The sequence below is a fragment of the Hemitrygon akajei genome, unplaced genomic scaffold, assembly GCF_048418815.1.
Source record: "Hemitrygon akajei unplaced genomic scaffold, sHemAka1.3 Scf000112, whole genome shotgun sequence".
Taxonomy (NCBI): domain Eukaryota; kingdom Metazoa; phylum Chordata; class Chondrichthyes; order Myliobatiformes; family Dasyatidae; genus Hemitrygon; species Hemitrygon akajei.
The window spans coordinates 1,845,904-1,861,617 of record NW_027331998.1 but is presented as its reverse complement, the minus strand read 5'-3'; the positions used below and the strand labels follow the sequence as shown (position 1 = coordinate 1,861,617).

The window sequence follows — 15,714 nt, the reverse complement described above, 5'->3', positions numbered from 1 at the left end:
CGTGAGGCCTCACTAGTGCTTTGTAAAGTCTCAACAATACTGTTGGACTGGGTATATCTTTACAGAGTTTATAAACCTCCTTCCAGGTACCCATCCCAGCGTGGGAGAGGGGGAGGTGACCAGGACCATCTGCTTCACCCAGGTTGAAAACAACTGTTCCCAGAACCAGGAGATCAGGGTGAAAAACTGCTCCGGTTACTTTGTGTATCGGTTGAAGCCGACACCCTGGGATCACACTGTGTACTGTACAGGTAAGTCACTATTCATTGTTAACACAGAGGTGGCAGATTGTGGGAACCTGAGGCTGAATTTTACAGTTACTGCCCTGCCTGTGGTCAGTGAAGCCCTCTCACTCAGTTGCTCTGGAGCCCTCACCCTCAGTCTATGGAAAGTTAAAGGTTCACACTCCTGGCCTGATGAGTGACTTCCATCCTCCCACCACATCCTTATACTTACTGTTATCCGCCCCCTCCTCTCCACCATGTTCTGTGCCTAATGAGGTGGCACGGTAAGGGTAGTGGTTAGCACAACGCTTTCAATTCCCACTGCTGTCTGTAAGGAGTTAGTACGTTCTCCCTGTGATCGCATGGGGTTCCTCCGGGTGCTCCTGTACCTCCCACATTCCAAAGACAATCTGGTGGGAAGGTGAATTGGTCATTGTGAATTGTCCTGTGAGTAGACATGGGTTAAGTTGGGGATTGCTGTGTGGTACAGCGTGAAGTGCCGATGTGCCTATTCCGTGCTGTATCTCAATAAGTAAAATAATCTTACTGGTCTTACTTCAGGATATGAGAGGTAGAGTTAGGTTTAATGGGTTTGTAACGTTCTCGCTCGGGTGTAACGTAACGCCGAGGTAAACGTCGAGATAAACCACAATTAATGCAAACAAGGCTGCAGTAAGATTAACCATTTACTGTTCACTCTTCACATTAACGTATGGTGAAAACTGTTGAAAAACAATACAAGATTGGTACAGTGTTTGTTTCCTTCTAAATATCACATTTACATTGTGAATACTTGCAAAGGTAAAACTACAATAACTACATTACATTAAAGTGCAGCATACAGTCAGAATCCAGCTGCTCCATTGACTGCTTTAGATACACTTCAATACAAACTATCCCGACTCTCTAACTGACGAAAACATAAACCTTATCGACCGTCGTTACTTTTAACAGAATCGGCGTTAACATTTTAACTCAACATATCGATTATCTAATGACTTACAGCGTTGCTCTCACTGTGTCTTTGGTGCATAGAGAAAAGCTAGCTGGCGCTATGGTGGCACATGTGAGTGACCCCACCCATCTATGAGGAGTGTTTGATAGCTTCTGGGCCTGTATTTTCTGAGGTTTGGAAGAAAGCAGGTGGGGAGAGTGGGTTTAACATGGGGGGGGTAGTCTGGTAGTGGGTGGGTGGAACATTGAGGGTGAGGAGCACCGGGGGAAAGTAAGAAAACAGAATTGCCAGAGGGAGGGGTCAATGTTTGTGCCATCAGTTTGGAGGCTACCTGATGTGGCCAACTCTACACTGGTAAGAACAAATGTAAATTGGGGACCGCATTGTCGACCACTCAGACTCCATCCACCAAAAGCAGTGTTTCCCAGTGGCCAACCATTTTAATTCCTGTCCCCATTCCATTTCTGAAATGTTGGTCCTTGGCCTCCTCTTTTGACACAATAATGATGTTAATGGTGATGTAATGAAACAAGTACTACAGTTGATTCTTTTCCACCTTTATTAGTAGCAAGCTACGAGAGAGAGCCTTCCTTCTGCCTCACAGAGACTCAGACATGGAAGTCTCTCTCTCTCTCGAAGCACAGATACAGAGTTTTTTATATAGTATCTTTGTCAGGAAAGCCTAGCAACAATGACAGTCCGAGACAAAGGCCACAATCACCTAAAACGGAGGTAAATGTACTTGACAAAGAATACTTAATCACATCAGGCAGAGGTAGACAGAGAACAGAGTATAATTAATTCTCACATCCTGCATGTCCTTGTCTGGTAACTCAGCATTTACATGTTAGCAGGACAGATTGATCCTTTAACATCTCAGTACAAAAGAACAGTCAGATCAAAGGTTAATCCAGCTGCTCAAATCGAGCAGAATTTAATAAATTTAGATAGGAGACTCTACTGAAGTTAGGAAAGGAATGTAAGGAATGCCCTGCCTTATCTCCACCTTGTGTCGAAACCAAAAAGGTGTGAAAAGTCAGACTTCCTGGTGTGTGAGCTCTTAGTCCTTATCTCACTCAAAAAAAAGCAGCTGCTCAGACCAGAATACACAGGTATAGTCAGTATTCAACCTTCAAGTCAAGCCAAGCCACTTTTTTTGTCATTTCGACCATAACTGCTGGTACAGTACATAGCAAAAATGAGACAACGTCTTTTTCAGGACAATGGTGTTACATGACACAGTACAAAAACTAGACTGAGCTATGTAAAAAAACAACACAGAGAAAAAAAAACTGCACTAGACTACAGACCTACCCGGGACTGCATAAAGTGCACAAAACAGTGCAGGCATTACAATAAATAATAAACAGGACAATAGGGCAGTAAGGTGTCAGTCCAGGCTCTGGGTATTGAGGAGTCTGATAGTTTGGGGGGAAAAACTGTTACATAGTCTGGTCGTGAGAGCCCAAATGCTTTGGTGCCTTTTCCCAGATGGCAGGAGGGAGAAGAGATTGTATGAGGGGTGCGTGGGGTCCTTCATAATGCTGTTGCTTTGTGGATGCAGCGTGTAGTGTAAATGTCCGTGATGGACCCAGGGTTGAGATTTTTGATTGGAGAAAGGCTAACTTTGAGGAAATGCAAAAGGATTTAGAAGGAGTGGATTGGGACAATTTGTTTTATGGGAAGGATGTAATGGAGAATGGAGGTCATTTAAAGGTGAAAATTTGAGGCTACAGAATCTTTATGTTCCTGTTAGGTTGAAAGGAAAGGTTAAAAGTTTGAGAGAGCCATGGTTTTCAAGGGATATTGGAAACTTGGTTAGGAAAAAGAGAGATATCTACAATAAATATAGGCAGCATGGAGTAAATGAGGTGCTTGAGGAATATAAAGAATGTAAGAAGAATCTTAAGAAAGAAATTAGAAAAGCTAGAAGAAGATAAGAGGTTGCTTTGGCAAGTAAGGTGAAAATACATCCAAAGGGTTTCTACAGTTATATTAATAGCAAAAGGATAGTGAGGGATAAAATTGGTCCTTTAGAGAAACAGAGTGGACAGCTATGTGTGGAGCCGAAAGAGATGGGGGAGATTTTGAACAATTTCTTTTCTTCGGTATTCATTAAAGAGAAGGATATTGAATTGTATAAGGTAAGGAAAACAAGTCAGTTAGTTATGGAAACTATGACAATTAAAGAGGAGGAAGTACTGGCTCTTTTAAGGAATATAAAAGTGGATAAATCTCCGGGTCCTGACCGGATATTCCCTCGGACCTTGAGGGAAGTTAGTGTAGAAATAGCAGGGGCTCTGACAAAAATATTTCAAATGTCGTTAGAAACGGGGATGGTGCCAGAGGATTGGCGTATGGCTCACGTGGTTCCATTGTTTAAAAAGGGTTCTAAGAGTAAACCTAGCAATTATAGGCCTGCCAGTTTGACGTCAGTGGTGGGTAAATTAATGGAAAGTATTCTTAGAGATGGTATATATAATTATCTGCATAGACAGGGTCTGATTAGGAACAGTCAGCATGGATTTGTATGTGGAAGATCATGTTTGACAAATCATTGAATTTTTTGAAGAGGTTACTAGGAAAGTTGATGAGGGTAAAGCAGTGGATGTTGTCTATATGGACTTCAGAAAGGCCTTTGACGAGGTTCCGCATGGAAGGTTAGTTAGGAAAGTTCAATCTTTAGGTATTAATATTGAAGTAGTAAAATGGATTCAACAGTGGCTGGATGGGAGATGCCAGAGAGTAGTGGTGGATAACTGTTTGTCAGGTTGGAGGCTGGTGACTAGTGGTGTGCCTCAGGGATCTGTACTGGGTCCACTGTTGTTTGTCATATACATTAATGATCTGGATGATGGGGTGGTAAATTGGACTAGTAAGTATGCAGATGAAACGCAGGTGGCGTTGTGGATAATGAAGTAGGTTTTCAAAGTTTGCAGAGGGATTTAGGCCAGTTAGAAGAGTGGGCTGAACGATGGCAGATGGAGTTTAATGCAGATAAGTGTGAGGTGCTACATTTTGGTAGGAATAATCCAAATAGGACATACATGGTAAATGGTAGGGCATTGAAGAATGCAGTAGAACAGAGTGATCTAGGAATAATGGTGCATAGTTCCCTGAAGGTGGAATCTCACGCAGATAGGGTGGTGAAGAAAGCTTTTGGTATGCTGGCCTTTATAAATCAGAGCATTGAGTATAGGAGTTGGGATGTAATGTTAAAATTGTACAAGGCATTGGTAAGGCTGAATTTGGAGTATTGTGTACAGTTCTGGTCACCAAATTATAGGAAAGATGTCAACAAAATAGAGAGAGTACAGAGAAGATTTACTAGAATGTTACCTGGGTTTCAGCACCTAAGTTACAAGGAAAGATTGAACAAGTTAGGTCTTTATTCTTTGGAGCGTAGAAGGTTGGGGGGGACTTGATAGAGGTATTTAAAATTATGAGGGGGATAGATAGAGTTGACGTGGATAGGCTTTTTCCATTGAGAGTAGGGGAGATTCACACAAGAGGACATGAGTTGAGAGTTAGGGGGCAAAAGTTTAAGGGTAACACGAGGGGGAACTTCTTTACTCAGAGAGTGGTAGCTGTGTGGAACGAGCTTCCAGTAGAACTGATAGAGGCAGGTTCGGTATTGTCATTCAAAGTAAAATTGGATAGGTGTATGGATAGGAAAGGAATGGAAGGTTATGGGCTGAGTGCGGGTTAGTGGGACTAGGTGAGAGTAAGCATTCGGCACAGACTAGAAGGGTCGAGATGGCCTGTTTCCGTGCTGTAATTGTTATGTGGTTATATGGCGGAAAGAGAGACCCTGATGATCTTCTCAGCTGACCTCACTATCTGCTGCAGGGTCTTGCGATCTGAGACGGTGCAATTTCCGAACCAGGCAGTGATGCAGCTGCTCAGGATGCTCTCAATACAACCTCTGTAGATTGTGATAAGGATGGGGGGGGTGGGGGTGGGAGATGGACTTTCCTCAGCCTTCGCAGAAAGTGGAGATGCTGCTGGGCTTTCTTTGCAATGGAGCTGGTTTTGAGGGGCCAGGTGAGATTCTCCACCAGGTGAACACCAATAAACTTGGTGCTCTTAACAATCTCTACTGTGGAGTCGTCGATGTTCAGCAGGGAGTGGTCGCTCCATGCCCTCCTGAAGTCAACAACCATCTCTTTTGCTTTGTTCACATTCAGAGACAGGTTGTTGGCTCTGCAGCAGTCCGTTAGCTGCTGCATCTCCTCTCTGTAAGCTGATCCATTATTTACAGGAATCTGAGAAACCTCCAGTTCCCTTAAAACTTTGTCAATGAGGCCATGCTTACGGTGGGGGAGCAACAACTCATGTTCCATCTAGATAGCCTCCAACATCTGCAATTTTCCAGTCATCCAGTACAATGCCAGATTCTTTGGATTCTTGAAAGATCATTGTTATTGCCTCTGTAATCTCTCCAGAACCCGTGAGTGTATTCCATCAGATCCAGGAGATTTATCCACCCTCAGACCATTAAGCTTCCTGAGCACCTTCTCAGTCGTAATTTTCACTGCACATACTTCACTTCCCTGACTCTCTTGTCTGGTATACTGCAGATGGTCTTCCACTGTGAAGGCTGATGCAAAATATGCATTCAGTTCCTTTGCCATCTCCGCGTCTCTCATTACAATATTTCTAGTGTCATTTTCTATTGGTCCTATATCTACCCTCAACTCTCTTTTACCCTTTATGTACTTAAAAAAGCTTTTAGTATCTTCTTTGATATTAGTCACCAGCTTCCTTTCATAATTCATCTTTTCCTTTCTAATGACCTTCTCAGTTACCTTCTGCAAGTTTTTAAAAACTTCCCAATCCTCTATCTTCCCACTAGCTTTGGCTTCCTTGTATGCCCCTTTTTTTTTGCTTTTACTTTGGGTCTGACTTCACTTGTCAGCCACGGTAGTGTCCTTCCTCCATTCGAAAATTTCTTCTTATTTGGAATATATCCGTCTTGCACTTCCCTCATTTTTTGCAGAAACTCCAGCCATTGCTGCTCTGCTATCCTTCCTGCTGGTGTCCCTTTCCAGTCTATTTTGGCCAGTTCCTCTCTCATGCCATTGTAATCTCCTTTATTCCACTGAGATACCAACACATTGGAATTTAGTTTCTCCTTCTCAAATTTCAAAGTGAACGCGACCATATTGAGTCACATTTCCCTGAGGGTTCCTTAACCTTAAGCTCTCTAATTATCTCCGGATCATTGCACAACACCCAATCCAGCACAGCTGATCCCCTAGTGGGCTCAATAACAAGCTGTTCTAAAAAGCCATCCCTTAGACGTTCTACAAATTCTCTCTCTTGAGGTCCAGTAGTGGTTTGTTTTTCCATTCCACTTTCATGGTAAAATCAACAATTATCATGACATTGCCCTTCTGACAAGTCTTTTCTATCTCCTGCTGTAATTTGTAATCAACATCCCAGTAGCTGTTTGGAGGCCTGTATACAACTGCCATTAGGGTCCTTTTACTTTTGCCATTTCTTAACAACCCATAGAGACTCTACACCTTCCGATCCTATATCATACCTTTCAAATGATTTAATATTATTTCTTATGCACAGGGCAACACCACCCCCTCTGCCCACTAACCTATCTTTCCGATACACCGTATATCCATGGATGTTCAGCCCCCAATGGCAGCCATCCTTTAGCCAAGTTTCAGAGATGGCCACAACATCATACTTGCCAATCTGTAGCTGAATTTCAAAATAGTCCATTTTATTTCTTATGCTGCATGCATTCAAATACAATACTCTCAGTCCAGTATTTGTTGCTCTCTGTTTTAACTGCATCACGCGTCTATAGCCCTGTAACTCACCCCACTTGCTATGATTATGCCTCATCTCCTGCCTGTCCTTTCTATCATCTCTATTGCCCAATGTCTTTGATTTATTTCTGTTTTCCCCTTCCTCAGCCCTATCAGTCCAGTTCCCATCCCCCTGCCAAATTAGTTAAAACCTGAATATTGAACGGTAGAGCATAAGAATGGGCCATCAGCCCATGATATGCTAAACTAATTGAACTAGAAATTAAATAAATGCATGTGCCTATATAAGAACCTCTTAAATGCATCGATTGTATTTGCCCCTACTACCACCCATAATGGTCATTTTCAGCTGGCGATCACTGTCTGTGTGTAAAACTAACTAAATAAATTTGCTCCACAAATTTCTTTTGAACTTGCCGTCTCTCACCTTAAATACATGCTGTTTAGTATCGGACGTTTCAACTCTGAAAACAAGATACCAGCTGTCGACCTCTGCCTCTCATAATCTTCTAAATTTCTGCCAGTACTTCCTGCAGCCTCCACTGCTCTGCACAAAGCAATCCAAGATTGTTCAAACTTTCCTTAAAGCTCATCCCTTCTAATTCAGGCATCATCCCAGTAAACATCATCTGTACCCTCTCTGAAGCCTCGACATCCTTCCTGTAGTGGAGAGCTGCGACTGAAAGCAATACTCCGAATTTATGAAGCTGCAATATAACTTCCTGACTCTTGAGATCAGTGGTCAAGAAATAAAGGCCAACATGCTGTATGTCTTCTTTACCACTAAATTACTTGTGCAGCCACTTTCAAGGAGCAATGGACATGGACCCCAAAGTCCCTCCATACATCAATATTGTCAAGGGTCCTAACATTAACAGTGTACATACATATCACAATTTAGCACTACTAATCTCCCTCCAGCAGCTGCCTTCTATCTTCACACTCCCTTTCCCCCACCTCCGTCTTGCTCCCTCTTTTTTTGTTCTTCCCTTTTCTCCCTTTCCCTTTCTGTATCTCATTCAAACTCCATCCCGACCCACCTCACCTATCAGGCACCACTTGCCTGTCATCAAAGGAGAATTGGTATATCACCACACACTTGAACAAATTTTGACAGATGTACAGTGGAGAACATTCTAACAGGATGCATCACCATCTGGTATGGAGGATCAGCCAAAAGTTGTAGACATCTGTAAACTCAGTCAGCTCCACCATGGGCCCTAGCCTCCCCAGCATTGAGAACACCTTCAGAAGGCAATGTCTCAAAAAGGCAGCATCCATCATTAAGGATGTTCCCTTCCTATTACCACCATCGGAGAGGAGGTTCAGGAGCCTGAAGACACACACTCTGTGTTGTTGTCGAAAACAGAATCCATCATCAAAGATGCTCACCACCAAGGCCATTCTCTTCTCCCACTGCTGCCATCAGGTAGGAGGTACAAGGGCCTCAGGACGTGCACCTCCAGGTTCAAGAACAGTTACTACCCCTCAACGATCAGGCTCCTGAATAAAGGGGGATAGTTACACTCATTCTACTTTTGGTGTTCCCACAACTGATGGTCTCACTCTTAGGACTTAGCTTGTTATTCATTGTTATTTATTTATATTTACATTTGTACAGTTTGTTGTCCATTGATCTTGATTATAGTTACTGTTCTATAGATTTGCTGAGTACAACCACAGAAAAATAATCCCATGGTTGTATGTGGTGTCGTGTATGTACTCTGATAATAGATTGTACTTTGAACTTTTAAGAGCCACTTCTTCCCCTCCGCCATCAGATTTCTGAATGGTCCATGAGCCAACACATAAACACTACCTCACTTCTTTTTGTCTCTTATTTTTCCACTACTTATTTAATTTAATCTATGGGTGCATGTATATTCCCATTTGTATTTTTTATGTATTGCATCCATACTGCAACTGCAGAACAACAAATTTCATAACATATGCCGGTGATATTAAACCTGATTCTGATTCATCTTGGAACCCTCTTCAGTCCAATAATCACTTCTGAATTCTTTCTCACCACACCCCACCCCAACCTTCTCCTCTTTATGCTGAAGAGAAAATGTCAGATGTAATCAATGAAAAATTATACACGAACAAAGATAACAAACAACCGACGTGCAACTGAGACAAAGTGTGGAAATACAATGACAGATAGATTCAGATTCAGTTTATTGCCATTTAGAAACCACAACTGCAATGCAGTTAAAAAATGAGACAACGTTCCTCCAGAATGATATCACAAAAGCACATGACAAAACAGACTACACCAGAAAATCCACGTAATGTTTGGCAATCCCCAATCCAGAGTCTGGAGAGGCTGCTGCTTATAGATAATACTAAGGCGTGAGGTCTAGAGTCCCTGCAAGTGAGTCCTTTGGTTTGTGATATCAGCTCAAGTTGAGTTCATTCATGCCAGTTCTGGAGCCTGATACTTGAAGGGTAATGATGGTTCCTGAACCTGGTGCTAAAACAGTTTCAAATAGCAGCAGCGATCTATCTTAGAACCCTCTTCAGTCCAACAATCACTTCTGAATCCTCTCTCACCCCCTCCTACCACCTGCAGTGAGTAGAGAACATGACTTGGATGGTGGGGGGTCCCTCAATATTTAGTCATCTTGTAGTCATGGGGTCATAGAGCACTACAGTACAGAAACATGATCTTTGAACCATCTAGTCCATTCCGAACTATTGTTCTGCTGAATACCATTGGAACTATAGTCTTCCACAACTCCATCCATGTACCTATCCAAATTTCTTTTGTGTTCAAGTCAAATCTGCATCCACTGCCTCTGCTCGCAGTTCATTCCACACTCTCACCACCCTCTGAGTGAAGAAGTTCCCCCTTACGTTCCCCTTGAACATTTCACTTTTCACCCTTAGCTTGCTTGTATTTACCCTTACTATACTCTTAATTTTGTGTAACTATCAAATCTCCCCTCATTATCCTATGCTGAAGAGAGTAAAGTAGTAACCTCTGCAACCTTTTCAGTTATCTCAGGGATGTCCAGTCCCAGCAACATCCTTGTAAGTTTCCTCTCTACTCTTTCGGTCATTGATATCTTTCCTGTAGGTGGGTGACGGTACTGCATATAATATTCCAAACTGGGGCTCACTGTCATCTTAAAAACTCAAACATAAGATTGTAATACTTTGATTTATGAAGGTCAATGTGCCAAAACCTCTCTACCTGGATTGCCACTTTCAGGGAATTATGGATCTGTATTCTCAGATCCCTCTTTCCTACTGCATTCCTCAGTGCCCTACCATTCACTGTGTAGGAACTAACCTGGTTTGTCCTCCCAAAGTGTTGACACCTCACACTTGTCTACGTTAAATCCCATCTGTCATTTTGCAGGCCCTGTATGCAGGGGATCCTTGATGATGGATACTGCTTTCTTGTGTCATTGCTCCTTGTGGAAGTGCTAATGATAAGGAGGGCTCTTTCTGTGATGGACTGGGCTGTATCTACTACTTTTGTAGACTTTTTCATTCCTCGGCATTGGGGTTTCCATACCAAGCCATGTTGCAATCAATCTGGGTAGTCTCCACTGTTCAAAAGACTTTCGTCAAAGTTTTAGTTAATGTGTCAAATCTACGCAGTCCTCTAAGAAAGCAGAGGCTCCGTTGTGCCGCCTTTGTGATGCCACTGACATGCTGGTCCCAAGACATGTAAGGCAATTTATGTTAATGACCATCTCCACCTCTGATCCCCTAATGAGGACTGACTCATGGACCTCTAGCTCCTTCCTCCTGTAGTCATAGAAACATAGAAAACCTATAGTACAATACAGGCCCTTTGGCCCACAAAGTTGTGCCGAACATGTCCCTACCCTAGAAATTACTAGACTTCCCCATAGCCCACTATTTTTCTAAGCTCCATGTACCTATCCAAAAGTCTCTTGAAAGACCCTATCGTATCCGCTTCCACTACCATTGCAGGCAGTCCATTCCATGCACTTACCACTCTCTGAGTAAAAAAACTTACCCCTGACAGCACCTCTGTACCTAGTCCCCAGCACCTTAAATCTGTGTCCTCTTGTGGCAACCATTTCAGCCCTGGGAAAAAGCCTCTGACTATCCACACGATCAATGCCTCTCATCATCTTACACACCTCTATCATATAACAATTACAACACGGAAGCAGGCCATCTCAGCCCTTCTAGTCCGTGTCGACGCTTACACTCACCTAGTATCAGGTCACCTCTCATCCTCCGTCGCTCCAAGAAGAAAAGGCTGAGTTCACACGACCTGTTTTCATAAGGCATGCTTCCCAATCCAGGCAACATCCCTGTAAATCTCCTCTGCACCCTTTCTATGGCTTCCACATACTTCCTGTAGTGAGGTGACCAGAACTGAGCACAGTACAGGTAGTCTCCGAGTTACGAACGTCCGACTTACAGACAACTCATACTTACGAACCAAGGAAGGAGAACGCCGTCCGCCACTTTAAGTCAGATCGCGACGCTGTCCGCCATTTTAAGTCATTGCCTTTGACACTGTGTTCAGTGTTTAACTTTGTATTTGGCTTAAACTTTTCTTAGTAAGATTCACCCTGAACCCACCCCCCGGTTTCGGTCAGCTGGTGGCGCTGTGAGATCAGTGCCGGGGTTCCCAAGTTCGATCCAGTGACAGACCGCTCCCGTGCTGGGTTGATGTCGATCCAGTGACTCACGTACCATCCGTGCCGGGTTGATACTGAGCTCGCACCTCGACCTCATAAAAAAAACACAGCCACCTCCAGTTTAAATTCCCACGCGAAATATTGTGGAGGATCAAATACCTAAACCCAGCACAGCCCCCACTTGTCCCAATCAGCCTGTCTCAGTGCGGTGGTCCTTAGGACCCAGTGGACCTCGGGAGCTGGCGGAGCTCAGGACCCGCCGCCCGCAGTGTTTCTGTTCCATTGACGGGAAGCGATTGCGATTGAAAGTAAAGTGGAAATAATAAAGCATTTGGAAAGAGGTGAAACGCCATCGGTCATTGGAAAAGCGTTAGGCTACAGTCAGTCAACGATCGGAACAATTTTAAAGGATAACGGATAAAGTGAGAATAACGGAGCATGTGAAAGGCCCTGCCCCGATGAAAGATACAATTATTACTAAGCAGCGCAGTGGTTTAATTATTGGAATACATACGTTTCTTAAGTGTTTTATATGCATAGAAAGGTAAAATATATCCTATATACTAAGACAAATATTTGACGAACTGACGCTAAATAATACCGATGTACCTGTTCCGACTTGCGTACAAATCCGACTTAAAGACGGACTCAGGAACGTAACTCGTACGTAACCCGGGGACTGCCTGTACTCAAGTGGGTTCTGACCAGGGTCCTATATGGCTACAACATTACCTTTTGGCTTCTAAATTCAATTCCACGATTAATGAAGGGCAATACACCATATGCCTTCCTAACCACAGCATCAATCTGTGCAGCTGCTTTGAGCGTTCTATGGACTCGGACCCCAAGATCCCGCTGATTCTCCACACTGCCAAGAGTCTTACCATTAATACTATATTCTGCCATCATATTTGAGCTATCAAAATGAACCACTTCACACTTATCTGGTTGAACTCCATTTGCTACTTCTCAGCCCAGTTTTGCATCTTATCAATGTCCCCCTGTAACCTCTGACAGCCCTCCACACTATCCACAACGCCACCAACCTTTGTGTCATCAGCAAACTTACCCATCCCTCCACTTCCTCATCCATGTCATTTATAAAAATCACAAAGAGTAAGGGTCCCAAAACAGATCCCTGAGGCACACCACTGGTCACTGACCTCCATACAGAATATGACCTGTCTACAACCACTCTTTACCTTCTGCGGGCAAGCCAGTTCTGGATCCACAAAGCAATGTCCCCTTGGATCTCACACCTCCTTACTTTCTCAATAAGCCTTGCATGGGGTACCTTATTAAATGCCTTGCTGAAATTCATATACACTACATCTACTGCTCTTCCTTCATCAATGTGTTTAGTCAAATCATCAAAAAATTCAATCAGACGTAAGGCACGTCTCCAAATGTTCATAAATCCTGCCTCTCAGGATCTTCTCCATCAACTTACCAACCACTGAAGTGAGAGTCACTTGTCTCTAATTTCCTGGGCTATCTCTACTCCCTTTCTTGAATAAAGGAACAACATCTGTAGCCCTCCAATCCTCTGGAACCTCATTGATGATGCAAAGATCATCACCAGAAAGCTCCAGCACATCCTCTTTCTTAATATCTACATGCTCAAGCTTTTCGGTCTGCTGCAAGTCTGCACTACAATCACCAAGATCCTTTTCCATAGTGAATACAGAAGTAAAGTTTCTGCTATTTCCTCCAGTTCCATACACACTTTCCCACTGTCACACTTGATAGGTCCTATTCTTTCAGTTCTTATCCTCTTGCTCTTCACATACTTTTAGAATGCCTTGGTGTTTTCTTTAATTCTGCCTGCCAAGGCCTTCTCATGGCCCCTTCTGGCTCTTTTAATTTCCTTCTTAAGCTCCTTCCTATTAGCCTTATAATCTTCTAGATCTCTAACATTACCTATCTCTCTGAACCTTTTGTAAGCTTTTCTCTTCTTCTTGACTAGATTTATTACAGCCTTTGTACACCACAGTTCCTGTACCCTACCATACCTTCCCCGTCCCATTGCAGAACTCCACAGAAATATCCCCTGAACATTTGTCACATTTCTTTTGTACTTTTCCCTGAGAACCTCTGTTCCCAATTTAAGCTTCCAATTTACCTCTCTCCAATGCTACTGTAAAGGAGATAGAATTGTGATCACTACCTCCAAAATGCTCTCCCACTGTGAGATTTGACACCTGACCAGGTTCATTTCCCAATACCAAATCAAGTACAGTCTCTCCTCTTGTAAGCTTATCTACATATTGTGTCAGGAAACCTTCCTGAACATATACCTAACCATATAACAATTACAGCACGGAAACAGGCCATCTCGGCCCTTCGAGTCCATGCTGAACGCTTACTCTCACCTAGTCCCACCGACCTGCACTCAGCACATAATCCTCCATTCCCTTCCTGTCCATATACCTATCTAATTTTACTTTAAATGACAATACCGAACCTGCCTCTACCACTTCTACTGGAAGCTCGTTCCACACAGCTACCACTCTCTCAGTACAGAAGTTCCCCCTCGTGTTCCCTTAAACTTTTGCCCCCTAACTCTCAACTCATGTTCTCTTGTTTGAACCTACCCTACTCTCAATGGAAACAGCCTATCCACATCAACTCTATCTATCCCCCTCATAGCTTTAAATACCTCTATCAAGTCCCCCCTCAACCTTCTACGCTCCGAAGAATAAAGGCCTAACTTGTTCAACTTATCCCTGTAACTTAGGTGCTGAAACCCAGGTAACATTCTAGTAAATCTCCTCTGTACTCTCTCTATTTTGTTAACATCTTCAATACTCCAAATTCGGCCTTACCAATGCCTTGTACAATTTTAACATTACATCCCAACTCCTATACTCAATGCTCTGATTTATAAAGGCCAGCATACCGAAAGCTTTCTTCAGCACACTATCCACATGAGATTCCACCTTCAGGGAACAATGCACCATTATTCCTAGATCACTCTGTTCTACTGCATTCTTCAATGCCCTACCATTTACCACATATGCCCTATTTGAATTATTCCTACCAAAATGTAGCACCTCACACTTATCAGCATTAAACTCCATTTGCCATCGTTCAGCCCACTCTTCTAACTGGCCTAAATCTCTCTGCAAACTGAAAACTTACTTCATTATCCATAACGCCACCTACTTTAGTATCATCTGCATACTTACTAATCCAATTTACCACCCCATCATCCAGATCATTAATGTATATGACAAACAACATTGGACCCAGTACAGATCCCTGAGGCACACCACTAGTCATCGGCCTCCAACCTGACAGTTATCCACCACTACTCTCTGGCATCTCCCATCCAGCCACTGTTGAATCCAGTTTACTACTTCAATATTAATACCAAACGACTGAACCTTCCTAACTAACCTTCCGTGTGGAACCTTGCCAAAGGCCTTACTGAAGTCCATTTTGACAACATCCACTGCTTTACCCTCGTCAACTTTCCTTGTAACCTCTGCCAAAAATTTAATAAGATTTGTCAAACATGACCTTCCACGCACAAAACCATGTTGACTGTTCCTAATCAGACCCTGTCTATCCAGATAATTTTATATACCATCTCTAAGAATAATTTCCATTAATTTACCCACCACTGACGTCAAACTGACAGGCCTATAATTGCTAGGTTTACTCTTAGAACCCTTTTTAAACAATGGAACCACATGGGAAATATGCCAATCCTCCGGCACCACCCCCGTTTCTAATTACATTTGAAATATTTCTGTCAGAGCCCCCTGCTATTTCTACACTAACCTCCCACAAGGTCCTAGGGAATATCTGGTCAGGAGCCAGTGATTTATCCACTTTTATATTCCTTAAAAACGCCAGTACTTCCTCCTCTTTAATCGTCATGGTTTCCATAACTTCCCTACTTGTTTCCCTTACCTTACATAATTCAATATTCTCCTCCTTAGTGAATACCGAAGAAAAGAAATTGTTCAAAATCTCCCCCATCTCTTCCGGCTCCACACATAGCTGTCCGCTCTGATTCTCTAAGGGACCAATTTTATCCCTCACTATCCTTTTGCTATTAATATAACTCAAGAAACCCTTTGGATTTATTTTCACCTTACTTGCCA

At 43.0% G+C, this 15,714-nt stretch overlaps 1 protein-coding gene across 1 annotated transcript in view; it reads left to right on the top strand.

The window, feature by feature from the left end:
• The window catches only part of LOC140723408 (uncharacterized), a 159,866-nt gene that overhangs the window by 8,001 nt on the left and 136,151 nt on the right, over positions 1-15,714 (top strand). Inside the window, exon 5 of the mRNA XM_073037983.1 lies at positions 87-251. Within this exon, the coding sequence (XP_072894084.1) occupies positions 87-251 (165 nt within the window). The remainder of the gene's footprint in view (positions 1-86; positions 252-15,714) is intronic.